Raw genomic sequence first — 27,381 nt, forward strand, 5'->3', positions numbered from 1 at the left:
AATTCCCTTCACCCATCTACTTTAGTCCTTTTCAGCCATAGCCAGTAGACCCAAATCTGCCTCCCGCTTCGACCTTGATTTGATCGGGTGCCTTCAAACTGTGGATCCCACCATAGCCAACTCCAGTTCCAAAGTCTCCGGACACCTTCAGACCACAAATTACACAGCCTCTAGCTCTGGCTCCAGCCCCGACCTTGGTCACCACCACCTCCAGACTGAGAATGTTTTCACTGCCACTGGGCCCCCTGGGCTCCCCTTCCCCACCACCACTTTGCAACTCCGGGTCTTTTAGGCCCCCAGTCACCTCTTGGGCCCTCAGAGCCTCTATGTTCCTCCCCCTACCTTCCCTGAACACCTCAACCCTCCCCCCTTCTGATGCCATCAATTCTCCTCCCCCCCCATCCCAGTTCTAATCCCTGCCGTATCTTCACCATTCCCTCTGACAGTTCCCTCTCTGATGTGGAATGTTCTGTCCTCAGCAAAGGCCTTACCTTTGTCCCTCTTAGCCTGCACCTCAGTGAGATCTGTGCCCGTCATGAAGCCAAGCTCTTTTTCCATTGCCTCCATTTCCAAACCACCCTGCATTCCCCAACCTGCATTGATGGACCCTTCTCCTATCTCCATCCCTCCTCATCTTCTTGGTTACCCCATTCTGGTTCTCTGCCAACTCTGGATCTTTTCATCTCGAATTGCTGATGAGACATCAACTGGTTCAACTTCAGCACTCCTCTCTCCTCCTCAAACCTTACCCCCTCTAAATGCACTGCCCTCCACTTTCTGTACATCAATCCCAACTCTACCATCAAACTTGCAGACAAAGGAGGTGCTGTTGTAGTGTGGGGGGCTGACCTCTACCCTGCTAAGGCGTAGTGGCAACTCTCAGATACCTCATACACCCTTTGAAAAGGACCTCCTCCGGACCATCACTGACATCAAATCTGGAGATCTCCCATCCACTGCTGCCAAACTCATTGTTCCTTTACCCAGCACTGTTCGTTTCCATCTCCTACCCAGGATGACTGTCTCTGGAGACAAATTGTGTACTTCCATCTTTTATAAACCTACCAATTCCCACGGCTATCTTGACTATTCCTCTCCCGCCCTATCTCCTATAGAAATGTTATTTCCTTTTCTCATTTCCTTAATCTCTGCTGCATCTGTTTCCAGAACGAGGCTTCCTGTCCTTCATCATTGACACTGCCCTCACCTGCATCTCCTCCATTTCCTGTGCATTTGTGCTCACCACATCTTCCTACTGCCTTAACAGTGATAGACTTCCTCTCGTCCTCACCTACAACCCCGTGAGCCTCTGCATCCAATACATCATTCTCTGCAACTGTTGCCACTTTCAAAGGATTCCTATCACCAAACACATCTTTACTCCCCTCCAAACTCACCACTCTGCTTTCTGCAGAGATCCTTCCCTCCGTGATTTCTTTGTCCATTTGTCTGTTCTTACTGATCTCCCTCCTGGCACATATCACTGCAAGCGACAGAAATTCTACACCAGCCCATTAATTTCCTCCCTCACCTCCATTCAAGGCCCAAACTGTTCTTCCAGGTGAGGCAATATTTCACCTGCGAATCTGTTGGGGTTGCCTATTGTATCTGGTGCTCCTGATGCACCACCTCTAAATTGGTGGGACTTGACATAAGTTGGGGGCTGCTTTGTTGAGCGCTTTCGCTTCATCTGGCAAAAGCGGAATTTCAGCAGTGGCCAAGCAATATAGTTCCTATCCCTATTCCTGTTCTGACATGTCAGTCTATGGCCGCCTCTTCTGCCACGATGGGGCCCCTCCCAGGGGGAGGAACAACACCTCATATTCTGTCTAGGTAACCTCTAATCTGCATTGATTTTGCATTCCGGTAATTTTTTTTTCCTTTTTTTCTTTTCCCCTCCCCTGTTCTCCCCAGTCTGGCCTTTCACCTCTTCTGCCTATCACTTGCCCTCCTTCTTCCCTTTCTCCTAAGGTCCGCTCCCCTGTCCTATCAGATTTCTTCTTCTCCAGCCCTTTACCTTTCCCACCCACCTGGCTTCACTTATCACCTTATAGTTTGTCCTCTTCCCCTTCCCCCACCTTTTTATTCTGGCGCCTTCCCCCATCCTTTTCAGTCATGATGAAGGTTCTTGGCCTGAAACATCATTTCCATAGATACTGCCCAACCTGCTGAATTCCTCCAGTATTTTATATGTGTTGCTCTGATAGAAGTGAAATTGCTGCTTGCTGCAGTACGGTGGTAATTTAGGGCATCTGAGGTTGTGAAAGGCATTAATTGAGTGCAAGTCTTTTACTGTTTTGGCAGTCTTTGGGACAATGCACACTTCATTGACTCTGATTTGAATCTATTGGCTATGGCAGAAAAGGACTGTGGCCTGGGGAAGAGGAAGTATGCCATTTAGTCGGGGGATACAAGCTCTATATCAGCACAGGAGTCATTTTGGAGATTTCCCTATGCACAAAATATCACTTTAAATATGTTTTAAGAAACAGTCTTCCTATTATTTGATATTCCTATTCCTTACTTGACATTTATATGGCAAAAGGACCTGGTCTCTAGTGTTTATCAGTGATGTTTTTGGCCTGGTTGACTGGAGGCAAAGCAATCAAAACCCCATTTATGTTATGGATCTGGGAAAATGCCTTTTATTGCCCTGCACATTTGTCACTGGTGCATGGCTACTCATCAAACTACGGTGGAAGAAATGTAGATGCCTGCTCTAAGCCTACCACAATACAGTATTTCAAAGTACATTCGAGCACTTTTTTTACACAGTAGCATAGTGCTTTTGTTGATGAGATTTTATGGAAACCAGTTGCAGTGGGTGTGAATTTGTTTAGCTTGTGTGTAGGAAACTCAATTTTAAGCTCAGATTCAAGAATCTATACCTGTGTTTTATAGAATTATTTCATATGCATTTGGATGAGTTGGCTCTATCCTTTTGCTTGCCCTTTTCAATTTATGAAAGAAACATTTGGTGATCTTCAGCACAAGGGATCCCAGCTCTTGTATGACATTTTAGAAAGATGTTTCTGTATGCTCAGTGTTTCACATAATTCCGTATTACCTAAGATCTAGAAATGATGGAATTTATATCTAGCCTTTTCCTCCTCCTATCTCCTGCAATCTATATGCTTTTAAAATTTAAATATTATGTAGTTAATTAATCCAATAAAACACAACAGTTCATGCAGATGCTCTCGGAATTGTTCCTCAGAATTATATCCAGGGTGCCAGTGACAAACTGCATTGTGGGCACGGGGAGGGACTTCTGGAATAAATATTATATATTATATCGAATAAATTTATCCTGGAATTTTACCTTTTAGAATAAATGATAATACCTTTTATGAACTTCCTATCTCACATATTTTGTTTCTTTAGCTTTCATTCTCAAATCTTTGCTTTGTCCAACAAAACAAAATTTATGTGGTACTATCATATGAAGTAAATACCTATTCTGATGATTTGAATCGTCTTAGTTTTAGGTTTGATACAAATTCTAAAAATATTTTTTTGTATTTCTCTCAAATTAGGTACGACCAGAAAGCTGGAATTACAGGTTCGCCTGTTTTACCGACGGGTTCTATTAGATCACTGGGAGCATCAGTGTGATATAGCTTTCTGGCTGACTCGCATACTAAAGCCTTGGCCAATGGTAAATCAAGCCAGATTGCTGTACTTGCTGTATGGGCCCATGTCCATCAATGATGGTAAGAGCAAGCTTCAAACATATTTTTTAAAAGTCAAGTTTTCTCCTATTTTTTGACTTATTTGACTCTGGAACAACCTTTCACCATGTGACTCGTGGGAATCCAGACAGTACGTACTCTTTTGGAATCAAATATATGCAAAGCATTTAGATTTTAGAAAGCGAACAGTATCTATAGTAAAAAAAATATAGTTTCATGATTTAATTAATGTTACTTCTAATTTCCTTTTGAAAATTTCCGTGCTGACTTACAGTTTCATGAAGATTGGTCTTGTTCTTGTACACTCAGCATGTTTTCCATAGTGAGTCGTGAGGATGATGCAGAGAGGTTTCATGGGGATAGCAACAAACTAAGTGAATGGGCAGGGAAAGGGAAGAGGGCATGTTGAGGGTAATCATGGTTGGAAAAAGGGAAAGGGAGAAGGGAGGGAGTGGAAAGACGTTCCGTAATGATCAATAAGCCAATTGCATGGAATCAAATGACCTTGCCACCTCTTCCACACCCATTCCACTCTTACCGTTTCCAACATCCAAATTTACACACTGGCTCCCCACTCCATGTTGACAAGTACAGCAGTGTGCAAAACTCATAGGAACCCAAGCTATATGTATGTGTGTTTAAAAAAATTTTTGCACATCTTCTTTAAACATTTGTCTTCTTGTCTTAAATGGACGTCCTCTAATACTTGACATATCTATTCTAGGAAGAAGATTCTGAAGATTCTCATAATCTTTTTAACTTTTATCAGGTCTCCCCTCACTCTCTGACACTCCAGAGAAAACAATCCAAGTTTGTCCAACTACTCTATATACAGTAGCTCATACCTTCTAAACTAGTTAGCACCCTTTCTCAATTCTCCGCATTTTTCTTGTTAATGTAGGGGATTTGAGTACAAGAGTACAAATGTCTTTTTGCATGTACTGTATATAGGTCTCTGGTGAGACTGCATCTATAATATTGTTTACAGGGTTGGTCTCCCTGTTTAAAGAAGGATATATTTAGGAGAAGGGGTTCAACAAGGGTGGGACAGTGCTTTACAGTACCAGTGACCTGTGCTCAATTCTTGTTGCTGTCTGTAAGGAATTTGAACGTTCTCCCCGTGACTGCATGGGTTTCCTTCCACAGTCTAAAGACATACTGATTAGTAGGTTAATTGTTCATTGTAAACTGCCCTGTGATTAGGTAGCAGGTGTTGCTGGGCAGTACAGTTTGAAGGGCTGTAAGGGCCTACTCCACACTGTATCCATATAAATAAATATATAGGCATCCGTTAATCTCAAGAGACCATGGGTTTGTGCCTTGGGAAGTTTCCAGGGCGCAGGCCTGGGCAGGGTTGTATGGGAGACCGGCAGTTGCCCATGCTGCAAGTCTCCCCTCTGCACACCACTGATGTTGTCCAGGGGAAGGGCTATAAATAAATAAATAAATTACAAAGCAACACACATAATGCTGGAGGAACTCAAACAAGTCAGCAGCATCTATGGAAATGAATGAACAGTCGATATTTCAGGCCGAGACCCTTCTTTGGGACTGAAAAGGAAGGGGGAGGACATAAGAATAACAAGATGAGAGATGGAGAAGAAGGACTGTGATAGGAGAGGAGTGTGGACCACAGGTGAAAGGGAAGGGGGAGGGGACCCAGGGGAGGTGATAGGCAGGTGAGAAAGGGTCAGAGTGGGAAATAGAAGAAGAACGGAGGGGGAGAGAACAAATATGCGCCTGAAGGAGAAATCGATATTCATGCCATCATGTTGGAGGCTAACCAGATGGAATGTAAGGTGCTGCTCTTCCACTCTGAGGGTGGCCTCACCGTGGCACGAGAGGAGGCCATGGACCGACATGTCAGAACAGGAATGGGAATTAAAATGTTTGGCAACCGGGAAGGTCTGCTTTTGGCAGATGGAGCGGAGGTCTTGATGAAGTGCTCCCCTAGTTTACAACAGATCTCACCAACATAGAGGAGGCTGCATCAGGAGCACAGGACACAATAAACAACCCCAGCAGCTTCACAGATGAAATGTTGCCTCACCTGGGAGGACTGTTTGGGGCCCTCAGTGGAGGTGAGGGAGGAGGTGAATGGGCAGGTGCATCACTGCAGGGATAAGTGCTGGGAGGGACAGATGGACAAGGGAATCATGGAGGGAGTGATCCTTGCAGAAAGTGGAGTGGAGATATATTTTGTGGCAGGATCCCTTTGGAGATGGTGGATGCGGCAGCAGATGGGGTAGTAGGTCCTTAAGGACAAGGGGAACTCTATCCCTGTTAAGGTGGCAAGAAGATGGGGTGAGTGCGGATGTATGGAAATAGAGGATGCGGATGAGGGTAGCATCAATAGTGGAGGAAGGAAAACTCCGTTCTTTGAAGAAGGAGGAATATGATGTCCTGGAAAGGAAAGCCACATCCTGGGTATAGATGCGATGGAGGTGGAGGAACTGAGAAAAGGGACTAGCACTTTTACAGGAGATAGTGCGGAATGAAGTATAGTCGAGATAACTGTGGGAATCGCGAGGTTTCTAAAAGATGTTGCTTGACAGTTTGTCTCCAGAGATGAGGACAGAGAGCTCAGTAAAGGGGAGGGAGCTGTCAGAAATGGACCAAGTGAATTTAAGGGTAGGATGGAAGTTAGAGGCAAAGTTGATGAAATTGGTGAACTCAGCATGGGTGCATGAAGCGTCACCAATGCAGACGTCAGTGTAGCAGAGGAAGAGCACTATCAGGAAAGGCTTGGAGCATAGACTGTTCTATGTAGCTAATGAAGAGGCAGGCATAGCTGGGCCCCATGGGGGTGCCTATGGCTAACCCTCATTTCTGGGGAAAGTGAGAAGAGCTGAAGGAAAAATTGTTGAGGGTGAGGACCAGTTCTGCCAAAAGGAGGAGGGTGGTGGTGAAGGCGACTGGTTGGTTCTTTTTATTGAGAAAGAAACATAGAAACATAGACAACCTACAGTGCAATACAGGCCCTTCGGCCCACAAAGTTGTGCCGAACACATCCCTACCTTAGAAATTACTAGGCTTACCTATAGCCCTCTATTTTACTAAGCTCTATGTACCTATCTAAAAGCCTCTTAAAAGACCCTATTGTATCTGCCTCCACCATTGTTGCCAGCAGCCCATTCCACGTACTCACCACTCTCTTGAGTAAAAAACTTACCCTGACATCTCCTCTGTACCTACTTCCCAGCACCTTAAACCTGTGTCCTTTTGTGGCAACCATTTCAGCCCTGGGAAAAAGCCTCTGACTATCCACACAATCAATGCCTCTCATCATCTTATACACCTCTGTCAGGTCACCTCTCATCCTCTGTCACTCCAAGCAGAAAAGATCGAGTTCACTCAATCTATTCTCTTATGGCATGCTTCCCAATCCAGGCAACATCCTTGTAAATCTCCTCTGCACCCTTTCTATGGCTTTCACATCCTTCCTGTAGTGAGGCAACCAGAACTGAGCACAGTACTCCAAGTGGGGTATAACCAGGGTCCTATATAGCTGCAACATAACCTCTCGGCTCCTAAATTCAATCCCACAATTGATAAAGGCCAATACACCATACACCTTCTTAACCACAGAGTAATCCTGGGCAGATGCTTTGAGCATCCTATGGACTCGGACCCCCAGATCCCTCTGATCCTCTGCACTGCCAAGAGTCTTATCATTAATACTATATTCTGCCATTATATTTGACCTACCAAAACGAACCACTCCATCTGGGTTGAACTCCATCTGCCACTTCTCAGCCTAGTTTTGCATCCTATCATTGTCCCGCTGTAACCTCTGATAACCCTCCACAGTATTCACAACACCTCCAACCTTTGTGTCATCAGCAAACTTATTAACCTATCCCTCCACTTCCTCTTCCAGGTTATTTAGTAGGGGTCCCAGAACAGATCCTTGAGGCACTCCACTGGTGACTGACCTCCATGCAGAAAATGACCTGTCTACAATCACTCTTTGCCTTCTGTGGGCAAGCCAGTTCTGGATCCACAAAGCAGTGTCCCCTTGGATCTCATGCCTCCTTACTTTCTGAATAAGCCTTGCATGGGGTATCTTATCAAATGCCTTGCTGAAATCCATATACCCTCCATCTACTGCTCTACCTTCATCAATGTGTTTAGTCACATCCTCAAAACTTCAATCAGGCTCATAAGGCATGACCTGCCTTTTACAAAGCCATGCTGTCTACTACTATTCATATTATACCTCTCCAATTGTTCATAAATCCTGCCTCTCAGGATCTTCTCCATCAACTTACCAACCACTGCAGTAAGACTCACTGGTCTATAATTTCCTGGGCTATCTCTACTCCCTTTCTTGAATAAAGGAACAACATCTGCAACCCTCAATCCTCTGGAACCTCTCCCGTCCTCATTGATGGTGCAAAGATCATCGCCGGAGGCTGAGCAGTCTGAGCTTTGAAGTGCAGAGCTTTGAGGTCTTCTTGATGGGAGATAGAAGTGTGGAAGTGAAAATGAGGTGGTCAGGGTCAGGGAACTGAAAGTTACTAAGGAGATTGAGACCATCAGTAGTGTCGCGGATGTAGCTGGGAAGGGACTAAACCAAGGGGATAGGATGGAGTTGAAATATGAGGACATGAGTTCAGTGGTGCAGGAGCAGGCAGAGACATTAGGCCTACCCAGACAGGTTTGTGGATCTTGGTAGGAGGTAGAAGTGAGCAGTGCGGGTTAAGGGAACAGTGAGTTTAGTGGCAGTGGATGGGAATTCTCCAGAGTTGATGAGGTTAATGATGGTGTCAGAAACAGTTTTAACGAAGTTTCACCAAACGGAATCCTTGGATGGAAGGACTGTCCTATGCAGAGACTTTAATTAGGAATCTACCACATTATACAGTCTAAAGTTTTGAAGAAAAGTGATGATAAAATAATTTATTGAGGAATGGTTGATGTGGAATTGATGCTTGCCTAGCTTGAGGTGACTAAAACTAGGAGTCACAATCTCAAAATAAGGTAGTTAGATATTGATATGAGAAGAAGTTTCTTTACCTAAGAGGGTTATTAAGACTCCACCCTGAGTATCCCCGTAGATTTTCAGTTATGAACAAAATCAAGGGAATACAGTAGAGGAGCGAGTGTTAAGAACATAAGAAATAGAAGCAGTGTGAGCTTCTTCGTGCCTGCTCTGCCATTTAATATCATGGTTATTACTGTCTTAGAGACTAGAGACTGGAAACTAGAATTATATATTCTATTCCAAATGTAGCCTCATGCAGGGCCTATGTGATTGTACCAAAGCCAAGGAAGTCAATAGTTTGTATTGTCATATGTAAACATCGGTGCAATGAAAAATGTAATTGCAGCAGCATCACAGGCATCATATAGGCAGCATTTATAAGGTAACAAATTATACACAATTTTTACAAGAAAATACAGTTAGAAGAAAAACAAAGTCCATTTTAGTGCCAAGTGGTCATAGTGTTGCTAAACTGTAGTGATGCAGATGTAGCTGTGAATGGAATGCATGGTCTGGATAGTGGGGATCTTTGATCTGGATGTGAAGATCTTTTGTCCGGATGGTGGGGATTTTTGCTCCTGATGGTAGCTGTGAGTAGAAGGCATGGTCAGGGTGCTGGGAATCTTTGATATAGAGTATGGGAATATTTGGTCTGAGTGGTGGGGATTTTTGATCCTGATGGTAGTGGCAATTAGAAGGTTCAGTCCAGATGGTAGGGATTTTGATGATGGCTGTTGCCTTCTTGAGGTAATGCCTCCTGTAGATAATGCTAATGGTGGTGAAAGAAATGCCTGTGATGTATTGGATAGAATCCACTACTATCTGCACTTCTTATGTTCCTGTGGATTTGAATTGATATACCACACCATGACGCAAACCAGTCAGGATACTTCCAACAGTACATCTGTAGAGGTTGGGTGTGAGGTTCTAGAAACATAGAAATCTACACCATATTACAGGCCTTTCGGCCCACAATGTTGTGCTGATCACGTATCCTACTCTAGAAACTGCCTAGAATTTCCCTACCACATAGTCCTCTATTTCTCCAAGCTCCATGTACCTATCTAAGAGTCTCTTAAAATACCCCATTGTATCTGCCTCTACCACCTTCGCTGGCAGTGCATTCCACACACTCACCACTCTGTGTGAAAATCTTACCTCTGACATCCCCCTTGTTTGATGATAAGCTGTACTTCCCTGACTTCCAAAGAAAGTAAAGACCCTGGTGTGCTTTCCTTATGATTGCATCTGTGTGCTGGACAAAGCATCCCTACTGATGTACTCAAATGGTCTTGCAGTAAAAGCCAGCATTTGCCTTCCTAATTGCTTGTTGCACCTGTACTTTAATTTTCAGTAATCCATGTACAAGAACACCTTGAAATTTCTCACCCTTTAAAATCTACTCTTTGTCTTACTAATTTCTTCTTGTATCTCCATGTTAATTTTAAGTAAGTGCGTAAGGATATTCAGTTCCCTTTGATCACCTACATTGTCAATCTCTTGCCATATAAAATCACTCTGCTTTTTTACTTTTCTACTATAGTAGATGAATTTAGATTTTTTCCACATTATATTCCATTTGCTTCCATTGCCTATTCACTTAATTGGTCTGTATCTCCATGAAGCCTCTCTCCATCCTCCTCACAGTTCCTAGCATAGTATCATTCACAAACTTGTATAGACTATATGTCACACTTGATCCTCTATTCCACCGGGGGTCTCCGCACTAATCATTGCAGTTACAGGGTTACAAGATAACCAGTTTGTTTCAGTTTTTTTCTATCCTTAAGCCAATCTTTAAACCACACCTTTGTATTACCTCAATTCACTGTGCCATTTTCAGTTAGTAATGTCTTGTGCGGTTCCTTCTTGAAAGCCTTCTGAAAACCTATACATCATGTTAACTGGTTCACCCTGGGCTAGTCTGCTAGTTACAGCCTCAAAGAAAATCTTAAATTAGTGAAACTGATTTTGAGGTGAAAGATCAACTAAGCTCCTAGCGAATGATAGAACCAACATGAAGGGCCAAATGGTATTCTTGTATTTTTCCAAGAATTAATGATACACATTGCTTTTAAAATGCTCCATAAATACAATTTGTTTGCTTATTTTACCATTCAGGTCAAATCTATTGGCATCATATGACCCAGATACCTGCCTGTGATGAGAATATGGAGGGTCTTGCCGCAGCAGTAAGATTGCTGCATGAAAATGCTAAAGAATGGACAGCTGATGACATTTTTACCTTGTTAGAAGAATTATCAGGTAATATCTGCTTTAAAACTTTCAAAAATGAGAAAAAGATTGTAAATGAGTGTGCAGCATCACCATTTTAAGGTCCAAGAAAAGATTAATGCCACAGTATCTTAAAAAAAAACATGAAATACTGTCATAGAACAAAAAATAGATGATTCCAGAGAGGGAAAATAAATTCAGGAGAACACTTCAAGGAGGTAAGGAATACTGGAAAATTAGGAATTATTGAAGACTGCGAAAATGAATGGCGTAACGAATCAGGCTTGAGGACAACTTTTTGATTAAGTTCATGGGTGACATTTCTAAAATCCCACCAGGACTGGAACTATAAAGTTCCATGGAGTACCTTTCTAATCATCAGACCTTTTCCTTAATCAGATATTCATGTGATGATTTGTTTTAAATGCATTGTGTAACATAACATTAGGCATTTGTTATGTTACACAATGCATTTAAATCGGCTACTTTATTATATACTTCCTGTACCTAATAAAGTGGCCTCTAAATGTATGCTCGTGGTCTTTTGCTACTATACCCCATTCACTTTAAAGTTTGCCATATTGTGCATTTAGAGATGCTTTTCTGTACATAACTGTTGTAATGTGTGGTTATTTGAGTTACTGTCGCCTTCCTGACAGCTTGAACTAGTCTGGCTGTTCTCCTCTGACCTCTCTCATTAACAAAGTGTTTTTGTTCATATAACTGCTGCTCACTGGATGTTTTTCACTCCATTCTCTGTAAATCCTCAGGATATTGTGTGTGAAAGTCCCAGGAGGTCAGCAATTTCTGAGATACTCAAACCACTCTGTCTGGCACCAACAATTATTCCATAGTCACTTAGATCACATTTGTTTCCCCCTTCTGATGTTTGGCCTGAACCTCTTGACAATGTCCACATGCTTTTATGCATTGAGTTGCTGCCATATGATTGGCTGATTAGATATTCACATTAATGAGTAGGTGCACATGTGTACCTAATAAAGTGGCCACTGAGTGTAAATTGTTTTTTGGAAACATACATACTATTCACTGCAATCTCTTACTTGTCAGATATCCACAGGATGTTCCTCTGACAATTAAAGGGATAAAGTTTGAGGTTCTGAATTATCTATATTAAAACACTAAATAAAATAGTACTTCAGCATGTGGCTGAGTGGGTTGTGTGTTTGATTAATTTTACATTCTAAATTAGTTGACCTAATTTTCAGCACTGTTAGCATGTTAAAGCTGACCACAGCAAGCCAGAATTAAGAGGGGATCAAAAACTCACTGACTCATGGTTTTGTCCCCTAAATAATATTTAACAATTCTTGCTAAACAGTGTAGGCGTGCACATCAGATGAAGAAAGGATGGGACTTGGATGTGATGTCCCAAGAGCTAACCAACGTATCCCATCTAAGCTCTAAATTTTAGGTAATGCTGATGCCTATAGATATGTACCCCATAAGAGTTTATGCCTTGAAACAGAAAGCAGAAAAGAAGAGGAATTTACTGTAATTTATGGAGTAATGATGCATTGTTATCGTTTTTTTTTACCAGGTTTTCCCCAAGAATGGCTCTTAGAGAACAGTGCTCGGCTTCTGATCTGTTGTGGGAATAATATGAGCTTTACATTCCTGGCCAATAAAGCTGTAAATGGGAGGCTAAATGAACTTGCCACACTCATTGTGTTCCTGTCTTTGGTGAGTGGAAAGGAAATGAGTAAATCAGGTCACTCATCCTGGAAGAAAGTACTTGTGTTCAGATATCCTGATATTTTAAAATATTTGTATCTTCATAAGGATAGAGATTAGCTTTATTTATCACATGAACTTCAAACTGAATTGTGAACTGCACCATGTCAGTGACCAACACAGTCCAAGTATGTGCTGGGGAAAACCTGCAAGTGTTGCCATGCTTCCAGTGCCAACATAGTATGCCCACAATTTACTATTCCTAACCTCATGTCTTTGGAATATGGAAGGAAACCAGAGCACCTAGAGGAAAACCCATACAGTCACAGGGAGAACGTACAAACTCCTTACAGGTAGCGGCAGGAATTGAATACTAGTTGGTGATCGCTGGTGCTGTGAAGTGTTATGCTCTGCACTATGCTACTGTGGCCACACCATTTTTAGTTACCTTGTTAGTTGAGAAAATCTGGAAGATGGATTTGGCTACTAAAAGAGGAGATTATAAAAATTAAGTCATAAGGAACATTACAAATCTTGGTGTTGATGTCCACCAGCACTTAAAAAATGACAAATTATTCCATTTTCCACAACCAGACCTTAAATTTGGATGTGACCTAAGTATGCCTTTATTGTTGACTGTAAGGTTCCAGTTTGAGATTACTGCATTGTTTCTAATAAGGACACAATACGGTATGCTTCAAAATCAATACAATTGATATTAAGTTGCTTGGAGAGACAATAACACAAACCAGAAATTGATAGAAATATCAAGGGAATACTAGCATTTCTAAAAAGAAAAGCAGAATTAACTATTTGGTTAATGGCTTTCTAGCAGAACATCAGAGTAATCTGCATTTTTGCTGTTTGTGCTTTTGAAAAGATGTCAACTCCACTCAACATTTTACACACTCAACATTTTAGGAACGGTTTCTTCCCCTCCACCATCAGATTTGTGAATGGACAATGTACCCATGAACACTACCTTACTATTTGTTGCTCTGTTTTTGCACTAATATAATCTTTTAAAATATATTTCTTTTTATGAGTGTATTGCACTACAAAATAACAAATTTTACACGACAGGTCAGTGATATTTGATTTTGATTCCAACAATTCCTTTAATTTTGGATGCAGGTGTGTGAAAAGGATGGGTACTGCATGGACTGGACTGTGAAAATGGTGTACAGAATCTGCAAGGTGATAGCCAGCAGTGAGACCAGGTGGAATTTTCTACTGACCATTGAGAAGGCTTTTGCTCGAGTTACCATGGACATGATTGAATCATTAATGTTTAGTGAGTACATTTAACTTATGCATTTAATTGGCTTGGATTTTTTCAATCACACGTGATTCAAAATGTTAAATATTGATTGGGGAGGAAGGGAAGGATTGTATTTATTGTACTGAAGTTCAGTGATTTTTTTTCTCCCTAACAAAGAAAATGCTTCATCAACATTGTTCTGGTGCATTTATGTAGCACCTTTATAATGAAGCAAAATAATTAATTTTCAGCATTTAATTCTAAGACACAACTTGTTATATGTCAATCTAATTATACATTTCTCAGGACTTATTACTCAGCCATTTGCTTTGCTCAAGAAGTGATTATTTTTTGATCGTCATCATCATTATTATGTGTTGTGTTGTATGATGTTGGGCAATCATGGTCTTTCCATGACCATTATTGTCCTTGGTAAATTTTTCTAAAGAACTGTTTTGCCATTGCTTTCTTCTGGACAGTATCTTTGCAAGATGGGTAACCCCAGCCATTATCAAAACTCTTCAGAGTTTGCCTGGCATAACCAGGTTTTGTGATATGCACCAGCTGCTCATACGACCATCCCCCACTTACTCCCATGACTTCACATGACCCTGATATCGGGGGGGGGGGGGCAGAGATTAGCAACTGCTACACCTTGCCCAGGGGTGACCTGCAGGCTAGTGGAGGGAAGGAGTACCTTACACCTTCTTTGGTAGAGTTGTATATCTACCCAATACTTGGCTTTCGGAACTTAAATACAAAACAAAGGAAATTTATCTCACTTGAAATTTTTCGAAATTACTGAGGTTAAATCTGGCTATTAGAAAGAGCTAACTATCTAGACAGTAAAGCATATGAATCTGTTGAATTTTCTGTATTTCTTGTGGCCCTCCTTAACTCCAACTTACTGATCCTGGAGATCTGTCAGATACTGTTGAACCATTTTATAATCACACATTAGAAAAGCAGATTTATGCTGGCTTTTTGAAAGCATGAGTGAATTTTCCCTTGAGTTGTCATATTTTCCATTTACTAGGATTTAATTGTAACTATTTATCTAAACAACACACACAAAATGCTGGTGGAACACAGCAGGCCAGGCAGCATCTATAGAGAGAAGCGCTGTCGATGATGCGGGCCGAGACCCTTCGTCAGGACTAACCGAAAGGAAAGATAGTAAGAGATTTGAAAGTAGTGGGGAGAGGGGGAAATGTGAAATGATAGGAGAAGACCGGAGGGGGTGGGATGAAGCTAAGAGCTGGAAAGCTGATTGGTGAAAGTGATACAGAGCTGGAGAAGGGAAAGGATCATGGGACGGGAGGCCTCAGGAGAAAGAAAGGAGGGGGGAAACACCAGGGGGAGATGGAGAACAAGCAAACAACTAGGTATGTCAGGGATGGGGTAAGAAGGGGAGGAGGGGCATTAACGGAAGTTAGAGAAGTCAATGTTCATGCCATCAGGTTGGAGGCTACCCAGCCGGTATATAAGGTGTTGTTCCTCCAACCTGAGTTTGGATTCATTTTGACAATAGAGGAGGCCATGGATAGACATATCAGAATGGGAATGGGAGGTGGAATTAAAATGTGTGACCACTGGGAGATCCTGCTTTTTCTGGTGGACCGAGCGTAGGTGTTCAGCGAAATGGCCTCCCAGTCTGCGTCAGGTCTCACCAATATATAAAAGGGCACACCGGGAGCACCGGACGCAGTATACCACACCAGCTGACTCACAGCAACCTGATGGCATGAACATTGACTTCTCTAACTTCCGTTAATGCCCCTCCTCCTCTTCTTACCCCATCCCTGACATATCTAGTTGTTTGCTTGTTCTCCATCTCCCCCTAGTGTTCCCCCCACTCCTTTCTTTCTCCTGAGGCCTCCCGTCCCATGATCCTTTCCCTTCTCCAGCTCTGTATCACTTTCACCAATCACCTTTCCAGCTCTTAGCTTCATCCCACCCCCTCCGGTCTTCTCCTATCATTTCACATTTCCCCCTCTCCCCACTACTTTCAAATCTCTTACTATCTTTCCTTTTGGTTAGTCCTGATGAAGGGTCTCGGCCCGAAACGTCGACAGCGTTTCTCCCTATAGATGCTGCCTGACCTGCCGTGTTCCACCAGCATTTTGTGTGTGTTACTTGAATTTCCAGCATCTGCAGATTTCCTCATGTTAACTATTTATCTAATACTGCTTAAAAAGTTACCGTTGAAACAGTTTCTAGTATCTTTTAGCCATGTCAAATATTTCAGTATAAGATTGTCTCTTCTTATTCCTCCAGTTCCTTTGATCAGCAATTCTGCTAGGGTGTCAATATCCCTTTCAGAACACCTTGGTTAAGTCTTTCTCTAATCATCTACATTCAGTGGCCACATTTTTGACCACAGAAATGTTACTCACTGATTTTTTTTTTTTGCTTTTCACATCTTTCTCTGTAAACTCTAGAAACTTGTGCATGAAAATCCCAAGAGATCAGCAGTTTCTACGATCCTTAAACCAACCTGTCCGACACCAACCATCATTCCCTTGTCAAAATCACTTAGATCACACTTCTTCCCCATTCTGATGTTTGGTCTGAACAACAACTGAACCTCTTGACCATGTCTGCATGCTTTTATGCATTTGGTTGGTGCCAAATGATTGGTTGATTAGATATTTACATTAATGAGCAGGTGTATAGGTGTACCTAATAAAATGGCTGCTGAGTGTAAACTTTAAGAGTAATCTCAGTTTCATTGGTCTCACCACAGAATTAAGGTTCTTTTCTGATACTTTATTAGTAATTTTTTGAGATTATTATTCAATGTGTTGATATTCTTTCTTGAAAGGAGTAAAAAAATCAGATTTAAAATTTCAGAACCTCAGTATAGAGTTTAGAGCTATTTAAGTTCTGTGGATAAGTAAGCAAGAATTCAGCAAATTGGGTTAGTGATGCAAATGTCAAGGGGTCTTCGATCTGAATCATTAACTCTCTTTCTCTGTTCCCAGATGCTGGCCTGACCTGCTAAATTATTTCAGTATTTTCTGTTTTAATTTCAGACTTCCAGCGTCTGTGGAATTTTGATTTTCACTTGTGTTTAAGGCAAAAGAAAATGTTAGGAAAGGTACACATATGATTATGTGATTACAAGGGCAAATAAGAGTGCTAAGAATGAGATGTGGCAATGTTTATCTATTCTAGAAAATAGAAAAGAATTGTAAACTTATATATTGGGAACACTGTACACATGAGCCTTGCATTATTAAGGCCATTTGGGTAATAGAAATTTGTCTTTACAAATCACTATCCAAAACTTTTGAGTTATAAAATAAAATTCACACAGAATTTAAGGAAAATACTAAATAAGGAAACACAAAATGTGAGAGGAGCAACAAATTTAGTCAAGTTTTATGTTTAGCTACTCAGTGCCGTGTGGCAATTGTATTTGGGTAACATTTGCACTTGGAACGGTTTGGTAATCACAGATGTGTCTCTTTGGCCAAGCCCTCCCTAATCTGAGGGTACGTTAACTGAATGCAAAACTGCCATGCAGTTCACCTGTGAGGCATTTAGGAATCAGATGGTGGAGGGAAAGAAGCTGTTCCTGAATCACTCTGTCTGTGCCTTTAGGCTTCTGTACCTCTTTCCTGACGGTAACAATAAAAAGAGGGTACGTCCTGGGTCATGGGGATTCTTAATAACGGACGCTTCTTTTCTGAGACATTGCTCCTTGAAGATGTCTTGGATACTATGGAGGCTAGTACCCAAGAAAGACCTGACTAATACAACAATTTTCTTTACCTTCTTTTGATCCTATGCAATGGCTTCCCCATACCAGACAGTGATGCAGCCTGTCAGAAAGCTCTCCATGGTACATCATAGAAGTTTTAGAGTGTTTTAGGTGACAAACCAAATCATTTCTAACTCCTAATGAAGTATAGCCGCTGTCTTGCCTTCTTTTTAGCTGTATCAGTATGTTAGATCCTTAGCGATCTTGACACCCAGGAACTTGAAATTGTTCACTTTCTCCATTTCTGATCCCTTTCTGAGGATTAGTTAGTGTTCCCTTGTCTTACCCTTCCTGAAGTCAACAATCAACTCTTTAGTCTTATTGATGTTCAATGCAAAGTTGTTCCTGTGACATCACTCAACTACCTGGTATATCTTGCACCTGTACACCCTTTTGTCTCCGTCTGAGACTCTGCCAACAATGGTTGTTTCATCAGCAAATTTATGTATGGCATTTAAGTTAAGCCTAGCCACACAGTCAAGGGTATACAGAGAGTAGAGCGGTGGGCTAAACACACATCCCTGAGGTGTGCCAGTGTTGATCATCTGCAAGGAGGAGATGTTATCATCAATCTGCACAGATTGTAGTCTTCCAGTTAGGAAGTCGAGGATCCAATTACAGAGGGAGGTACAGAGGCCCATGTTCTGTAGCTCATCAATCAGGACTGTGGGAATGACAGTGTTAAGTTCTGAGCTATAGTCAATGAATGGCATCCTGACATAGGTGTTTGTATTGTCCAGGTGATCTTGGCTGTGTGAAGATTGTGTCTGCCATAGACCTAATGTAGCAAAAGGCAAATTGCACTAATGTACAGCATTCTGCAGAACCACAGTGGCCAAGGCCAGCTTCTTAAAGCCTTTACTTACACTGTCACCATGCTCTTAACCCATTATATTCACAACACCCCTCCCCCCCCCGGGAATCTATCCCCACTGATCCCTTTTCCTAAACCAATTCCTTTTCTCTGAGCCTTGCTGGTTGGAAGAAATTGTGCAGATGCATAGCACAGAGGCCCTGTACTCTTAAATATCTGTTCAGATATTGTGGCAAAGGAGGGACTTGCTGTGACTGATAAACCAATCTAGGGACATCATATTGAAACTTTATAGCTCCGCAGTATTGAGTGACTGAAAATAGAAACTGATAACATTTCTTAACTCTTTTCCATGAGGCTCGTCCATCCTCCAAGTTTAATTTTGGCTTGAGCTGGCAGTGGTGGTTCACCTTTGCTAGCTCCAGTAAAGTGAAAGATAGGGAAGCATCTTCGTTGATAACATTGGATTTATTAGGAAATGGGGGTTTGCATTATTGAAAATTATTATACACACGGGTTTTGAGGAACACAGGTCCGTGAGGGATATAGGTGAAGCTTTTTTCCTTAAGGAGTGGTTGGAATGTCAGTCTTGCCAGCAGATGAATTAGTTGACATGGCAACAGCGTAGCAACATTTAAGAAGAAGTTGGATGTGTACTTGTGGGAGGAAAGCAATATAATAATATATCATGAAATGAAATAGGATTTGGTAAAACCCATGCAGAGCATAAAAGCCTGACATAGGTTTGCACAAAATGCTGGAGGAACTTAGTAGGTCAGGCAGCATCTAGGCCGAGACCCATTAGCAGCATTGAATAAGCAGAAATGGAATAGTGAATCTTTCCACAATGCTGGAGAAATGATTGTTACCTTGATTTTGAGGATCTGCTGAGTCCTTTGTGTTTCTGACATAGACCAATTGGACTGAGTGGCTTATTCTTGTGCTTAAAAGATCTATATAACTTTGTGTATGATATAATTAGTCAGATTACAAAGAATGGCCTCCTGTGACATCATGATCTTAGCTACAGGCACTAAGTTTTGATCTCGCACACAGATTGACAAACACAAATGCCATGTCAATCAGATCAAATGTTCTTTTAAGGAATGGGGATGGGGAGGTCAGAGTAAGGAATTATATTAGTGGCACAGCATTGAAACTGGTTTTGATCAAAACTTATTCAGTCATTCATTACTTGGAAAATTATGACAATGAGATGAAAACTGATGAATTGGTGCAAAATTGTAGCAGTTTTATTTCATATGAATTGTGATTTTGTTACAGAGAAGTGTAAATCTTAATTTTATTCTAAGTTCAAAGTGTGCATGCAGTGTACAACCCTGAGATTCACCTTCCCACAGACAGCCACTAAACAAAGAAACACCATGGAACCCATTCAAAGAAAATGGCAAACACCCAACGTGCAAAAAAAAGAACAAATTGTGCACACAGTGGTTCTTCTTTCTATCTTATATATGCATGTTCATTCCCTTTTGCTCAGTAATTTACCTTTTTAGTTTTATGTCTGAGCAACTTGGGCAGTAACACAGCATAAGCGTTAAGAAATAATGCATATTTTACACAGAGGTTGATCAATTTTCCTTAATTTTCCTTCCTGAAGAAGGTCAGGTGAAATAATGAAAAAACTTATTTGCCCTTTTAGCATCAACCCCTCTCCTTCTTCTCAGCCATCACCAGAAAAATATTCACTGCTGTGATTCTTCCAGAAGATGAGCATTAGTTGTGAAAACAAGTGAAGCTATGAGTAAACTGATTAATAATCCTGCACTAAAAGAAATTCTGCTCCCCCTGGGTAATTTCAGAAATGTTGTTCGATTCTTGAATCTATGTCATCTTATACCACCCTCGAACAAATGGAGAATAAAAATAGCCAGTCTTCTCTATCACATTAATGCATTCTGACAGTTCCAGCTCCCTCCAATGCAGGCTCGCAGCTTTCCTCTATCTAAAACAAACAGCTGAAAACTGTGATAGCAATTATGACAATCGGCTTAATAAAGTGCCTGTTAGGAGAATTGGCAAGTTTCTTCAAATTATTTCACTCAAGTAGAATATTTCTATGAAAGATTTCATCCAATTACCATATATAATCTCTTCACTAACTTCATGTTTTTAATCAGCACCTCATTACTGAGTCTACAATCGGATCAGCCATGATCTTATTTAATGTTGGAGTCATGTTGAGGGCTGAGTGGCCTGCTGCTGATCGTCATGTAGTTTTACTCAACACATCCTATGAAATTGCAGTGTATAATTAAAATGGTGATGAGAAGACTTATGGTTCCAAGCTGTCCAGGATACTTTTCGGTTGGCAAAAGTACCTGCTTTACTCGGGTGCGGGTCTCATTTGTATATGTTTGATAGCATCCAATGAAGTTTAAAGGGACCCCAGTGGTATTTCTGTGACGTGGCTGAGAAAATCCTATGAAGTGAGAGAAGTAGTTTCCAAAGTGTGGAAATAATTCCAGGAGGAATAGGAATATTTTTAATGTGCAGGAAATACTTAATTATTTTTATTTAGACATGCAGCGTAGAGTAGGCCCTTCCAGTCCTTTGAGCCACACTGCCTGGTAACCCCTGACAACCCCGATTTAATCCTAACCTAGTAGCAGGACAGTTTACAATGACCATTTAATCTACTCGATGCATCTTTGGACCACGGGAGGAAACCAGAGCACCAGAGAAGTCTTACGCATTCCACAGAGAGGATGTACTGAGACTCCTTTCTGAGGGTTCCAGGATTGAACTCTGAACTCTGAAGCCTCGCACTGTAATAGCGTCTTGTTAACCACTATGCTACCATGGTATTCAGCCTGGTTATATCTCAGCCTGACTCAGCAGTTGCTCTGCTCTTTACTGATGGAACCTGCAGATAATGGTAAATACTGCTTAGTCCAAAGCAGACATCACATCTTCCTGGAGCATGGCTTCAGGAAGGCTAGTGAAATCATCTAAAAACTGATACCTTGGCCAACCATTTTTCTCTCTTCTACCTTCTGGAAGAAGATAAGGAGCTTGAAATCCCAGAGTCCAGATTAAGAACATCTTTTTACCCCACTCCAGTTAGCCCTTCTATACTTGACATTAAACCATCATTTGACTTGATCTTAATGTTAGAGTGAGACATGCTACAAGATGTGGAGAATCTTAGCTATGATGATAGTAGTTTGCCTATACAAGACCTGATGATGGTCACTCCTGCCAGCAGTGTCAGGTTGGAGCCTGCCAGGACAGAATATGAAGTATTGCTCCTCTAGTCTGCATCTGACCTTATTGTTTCAGTAGAGGAGACTGCCAACAGACATGCCGATGTAGGAAAGTGAAGTTGTATTGAAATAGGTGGGTCACCTGTATATCCTGGTGTGGTAGTCTCTAAACTGACATTATGAACATTGATTTCTATAACTCCTGTTAATTGCTCCCTGCTGTTCCATCCTCCCTCTCAGTAGTGTAGTGGTTAGCACAACTCTTTACAGTACAGACGACCTAGGGTCAATTCCTACAGCTGCCTTTTAGGAATCTGTACGTTCTCTCCGTGACTGTACAGGTTTCCTCCCAGAGTCTAAAGACATACCGGTATTGTAAATTGTAAATTGAACTGTGATTAGGCTAGGATTAAGTCAGGTGTTTGCTGGGTCAGCATGTCCTGAAGGGCCTATTCCGTGTTGTATCCCAATAAATAAATAAATATATTCTCGTGGTCCTCTTACCCATTCTCTTTTCCTCCCCTACCCATCACTGCCCTCTGGTTCCCCAGCTCCTTCCCTTTATTCCATTGTCCACTGTTCTCTCTTGTCAGATTCCTTCTTCATTAGTCCTTTACCTCTTCCTCCTATCACCTCCTAGCTTCTCATGTCACTTCCTTTCATACTTCTCCCCACCCATGTGCCTTCTCAATTCATCTATTTCCTGACAACTTGTGCTCCTGCCCCTAACTTTTTTTATTCTGCCTTCTGGCCCCTTCCTTCACAGGCCTGATGAAGTATCTCGACCTGAAACGTTGACTGTTCATTTCTCTCCATAGATGCTGCCTGACCTGTTGAGTTCCTTCAGCACTTAGTGTCAGTTGCCTAAGATTTCAAAGTTCAAAGTACATTTATTATCGAAGTATGTATACATTATATAATGTTAAGATTCCTCTCCTAACAGGCCACCATAAAAAAAAATCATGCATGCAGTAACCGCAAGCAAAAGCTTTTCTGAACTGAAGTCTGCAAAGAGAGTCCAAAACCTGTAGTTCAGTGCAGAGCCGGGTAAGCATCACAGAGCAGTGATCTTAATCGGCACGTACCTCACTGTGGCCTTAACACCTTGACCTATTCAATGTGACTCAGCGCTTAACTGTCCATCTAAACATCAGGGTCTGCTGCTTCGAGCAGTGATCTGAACTGGCTTGCTCCTCACCCCCCCTGACTTTTACAGTCTGGCCTGCCACTTAAATCTCTGTCCGAACAATGGGTTGTGTGGCTTGGATACACTGGACTTCACCACCTCGATTTGGCCTGTAAATTGCTGACTGAACAATGAGTTCTGCCACTTGGATATGTGGGACCTCTCTGCTGCAATTTGGCCTCTAAATCTCCATCCAAACATTGTGTTCAGCTGTGTCAATATGCTCTGGGACCTGGACCCTGCAACTTCAATTCTGCCAGTATTTGCAGAATCTCATCTGTGTTCAAATATCAGGCTGTTCTTTTGTTTAAGTCAAACAAATCGGCCAGACTATTCACTTCAGATTGCTGATGATAGCATGTGCTAGAAAGTATGAAGTTCGGATGTTAAGTGAGAACAGCATTATGCTGATGGCCAACAACAGCCCAACAACATCTTGCCAACATTTATAGCTTGGGTTCTGTTTGGGTGGAACTTTACCCAGAAAATGAAAAACAGGGAAACATTGGGGAAAAATGTGATAGATAAAACAGAACTGGGATGTAACACAAAGCAGTGACAGTGCTTATCATGTCCCACATTAACTCAGTGGACACTTTATTAGGTAGTTCCTATCCCCAATAAAGTAGCCACTGAGTGTATGTTTGTGGTCTTCAGCTATTGTAGCCCATCCATTTCAAGATTCGACAAGTGGTGCATTCAGAGATGCTCTTTTACAGACCACTGCTGAAATGCATGGTTATTTGAGTTACTGTTGCCTTACTATCAGCTTGAAACAATCTGTTGTTTTTCCCCAACCTCTCACCGAAAATATGCAATTTCACCCACAGAAATGCAGCTTACCAGATTTTATTTTGTTTTTCACACTATTCTCTGTAAACTCTAGACAGCGTTGTGCGTGAAAATCTCAGGAGATGATCAATTTCTGAGATCATCAAACCAACCCGTCTGACACCAACAATCATTCCATGGTCAAAGTTATTTAGACCACATTTCTTTCTCATTCTGATGTTTGGTCTGAACAACAACTGAACCTCTTGACCACGTTTGCATGCTTTTTATGCATTGAGTTGCTGCCACATGATCGGCGGATTCGATAGTTGCATTAATGAGTAGTGTGCAGATGTACCTAATAAAATGCCACCGAGTGTATATCCAGCCTGACTTTCAATTTCATTGAATCCTTTGAAATTAATACAGGCAAGGTGTATAATGCAGGTACAGTCCTATGAAATTAATACAGATAGGGTACAGTTGTATTACTATAGTATCTGCTGTCCTTCCAGAAGTAAAATGTTATCTCTATACAAATTACTCCCTTTGACTGTGTTTGTACGTACTTTTAATTTTTGTTCTTAGACAGATTTCTGATATGGCAAGTCATTCTTCGGATGTGATGAATTATTCCTTACTGATGTGCCAGTATTGTGACTGAAGCTAGTAATAGCTGTGCTATTTGCCTTACAGGTGGCCTTGAGGAGGACGAAGGAGTGACATACAACATATACAATATGGTGAATGCCCAAGCAGAATTTCATAAAAAAGTCATGCTTCGTGCTTTCAGCAACATACTAACATGAACAACGCACCTGAAATCAATGGTCAGACCAATCCATCAGATTTATTTTGTTCTTATCTCCCTGAATTTTATTTGACTCACTGTTTCGAGCGCTTGCATCTAAATGTAAACTTATTCCAGATAAAATGATATGTTTTGGTGCTGCAGCTTGTTTCAGGGGATTCTTGGATCAAGTCAAAGTGAGAAAGCCACTGATCTGGCCGTGAACTCCTTATCTGTGCATTGATTCACTTCTGATTAGTCATGAGAAGACACAAAGGATTCATTATCATTACACAGTCATTCATTTTATAGGCCACTTGCCATTTGGGAACAAAATAGCACTGACTCAGGATCCTCAGTTCTTTTTCCTCTCAATTAGAGAGGATTTAGCTGGCACAGGATGGAACTGTTAGATATTCAGGAGTGGATAGAACTAGTTGCTAGATTCAGATTCCAAACATAATTTTAACTATTAGATGTTTCACATTATGCATTCCTTGTTAGGTTTATTACCAATTTCCTTGGTGATTGAATAAAAATACTGTGAAGTATTATGGCACATGCATGCAACCAAACCAACTTCTACCTCTGGGTTAAAACTACACTGTTTGGCAGATACCCATTGGAAACTGCTGCTGTTGGCTTTGTCTTACACTGATGCAATATTTAACGTAATTGTATTAATACTGTACAATACATAGTATTGTATTTAATGCACAGATTTGTTAATATTACAGGATATTTATTTGATATTGAAAGATAGGTTAGATATTTATTTGATATTGAAAGAGACACAAGAACTGGGCAGAGCTACACACTGCTTCTGAGATTCAGATCAATTGGATAATACTGATTTTTCAGTCTTCGTAGTGAACCAAGAACCTCTTTCTCCCCGCCCCTCTGTAGAATAACAGAAGTTGGATTGTTGCCCAATGCAGCACTTTGACCAAGAAAACAAAGATCTAGGTGTTTATACATAAACCGTTACCGTTTTATGTTTTTTCAAAATTTGTCACAGAATCATAGAACATTGCAGCCAGAAACAGGCCCTTTGACCCATCTAGTTCATGCCGAACTATTAATCTGCCTAGTCCCATTGACTTGCACCTGGACCGTAGCCCTCCTTACCCCTCCCATTCACATACCTATAAAAATATCTCTTAAAAGTTGAAATCAAACCCACATCCTTCACTTTACTGTCAGCTCATCCCACATTCTCAAGACCCTCTGAGTGAAGAAGTGTTCCCTCATGTTCCCCTTAAACATCTCACCTTTCACTCTTAACCAATGACCTCAAGTTGTAGTTGCACCCAAACTCAGCAGAAAAAAAGCCTGCTTGCCTTTACCCTATCTATACCCCTCATTATTTAGTATAACTCTATCAAATCTCCCCTCATTCTTCTACATTCTAGGGAATAAAGTCCTAACCTATTCAATCTTTCCCTTTGAGCTATTAATTCTCGTGCCTACAAATACTTGTGGGAAGGGGACCTTAATTCCTGCTGACCTCACAAGTGTCAGCTGGGATTATATTAGAAAGCCTTTCGAACTGCACAACTCTGTTTCACAGTCATTGTAATTAATTCATCACTCTTCTCCCGTGCACAATTACGTTAAATTTAAAATTTAATGTTGTCACTTACTGAGGATCGCTTATGGATTTGTTGGGAAGTAGTTATTGTTGTCCACTCATGGCTGATAAGTAAAGGCAAGGCGATAAATGTCAGTTTTGGAGGAATTAAGTGATCCATATCATACCATTTGGCATTTATTTGCACAGAAAATTAATTTTCTTTGTTAATCAGCTTCTTTCACTCTATATACAAAGCTAAACACACGAATGAGACTTGCTACTCTTCATTTCCAATTAATAAATGAAGTTCAGTTGATGGTGAAAAATTTTAATGGAAGGATCTACCATCACCTCCTCATTTTATGTTGAGCTTTCAGAGTCTTCCCCTCCCACCTCTCCACATGTAGGTATAGTTAAATAGCAAGAAACTAAAGAAGCACCAATATTTTTTGAAGTTTTTGACTGATCATCAAAAAAAGTAACTTCATTTCTGGCATGCTGAATTGCTATAGTGTTGGCAAGATTTTATTTAAAAGTTTTAAACTAATGTCTGTGCAATCAGTTCTCTATAAATAGAAGAAAGTCACTATTTTGCTAGTGGCTGAAAGGGTGTTAGAAGACATATTCTGTCCACATTTTATGCTGGAGTCCATGAAGCCCGTCAAACGTATCAGCAAACCTGAGGCTGAAAAGATTTGTTGGGATTCAAGATAATTTCCCTGGAGAGGTAGGAACTCCCGTTCCATTAAAGAGGTGTGTCCCAGTTTTATGAAAACAGAGTCAGGCTTATAGATCCTTTCATTCTCAGCCACATTTTTAGTCTAATGAAATGTGCTATGTCCTAAAGTGTATCCTAATTATAACAAGCAACTAATCATATTTCTCTGAGGAAACATCATACCTAGCCATGCCTCCAAATATTTCAAATATCAGCTGGATGACCTGAGAATTTCTCCCTTACATACTTTAAGTGGATTTGTGAAGAATTATAATGAAATTTACTGCCTTTTTATATATATTTCTGCTATTTTCAAAAGGGTGTTTATCTTTCAAACATTTGGTGATGATAGCAGTGTGCAGTGAACATTCTCTGAGAAGTTGCCAAGAATAACTGTGTACATACATAATAAAGAGAGGATATTGTTCATGCTGATTCTAGTTAAAGGTACAGTACATGTCACCAAAATATGGTGGTTGTGGCTGTTTATTTAGCCTTTGCTCATCAAATGAATAATAACATGCATTCTGACTCAGTGGTTATGCATACTGATATAGTACTAAGCCACAAAGAAACAGAAACAAATAAAAAATGTTAAAATAATTCTTTGCAACTCTTACATTTTCACCAAAAATAATAAGGCTACCTTCCTAAAGTTGAGTAAAA

The 27,381-nt window shown here is 41.0% G+C and overlaps 1 protein-coding gene across 1 annotated transcript in view; it reads left to right on the forward strand.

The window, feature by feature from the left end:
* LOC132382824 (F-box only protein 47-like) overlaps positions 1-24,971 on the forward strand; it is a 51,589-nt gene extending 26,618 nt beyond the window's left edge. The window contains exons 6-11 of the mRNA XM_059953276.1: positions 3,537-3,713; positions 5,783-5,785; positions 10,801-10,944; positions 12,476-12,618; positions 13,744-13,903; positions 24,331-24,971. Coding sequence (XP_059809259.1) covers positions 3,537-3,713; positions 5,783-5,785; positions 10,801-10,944; positions 12,476-12,618; positions 13,744-13,903; positions 24,331-24,443 — 740 coding nt within the window. The 3' untranslated portion in view covers positions 24,444-24,971. The remainder of the gene's footprint in view (positions 1-3,536; positions 3,714-5,782; positions 5,786-10,800; positions 10,945-12,475; positions 12,619-13,743; positions 13,904-24,330) is intronic.
* The last annotated feature ends 2,410 nt before the right edge of the window (positions 24,972-27,381 follow it).

This window comes from Hypanus sabinus, chromosome 29 (assembly GCF_030144855.1).
Source record: "Hypanus sabinus isolate sHypSab1 chromosome 29, sHypSab1.hap1, whole genome shotgun sequence".
Taxonomy (NCBI): Eukaryota; Metazoa; Chordata; class Chondrichthyes; order Myliobatiformes; family Dasyatidae; genus Hypanus; species Hypanus sabinus.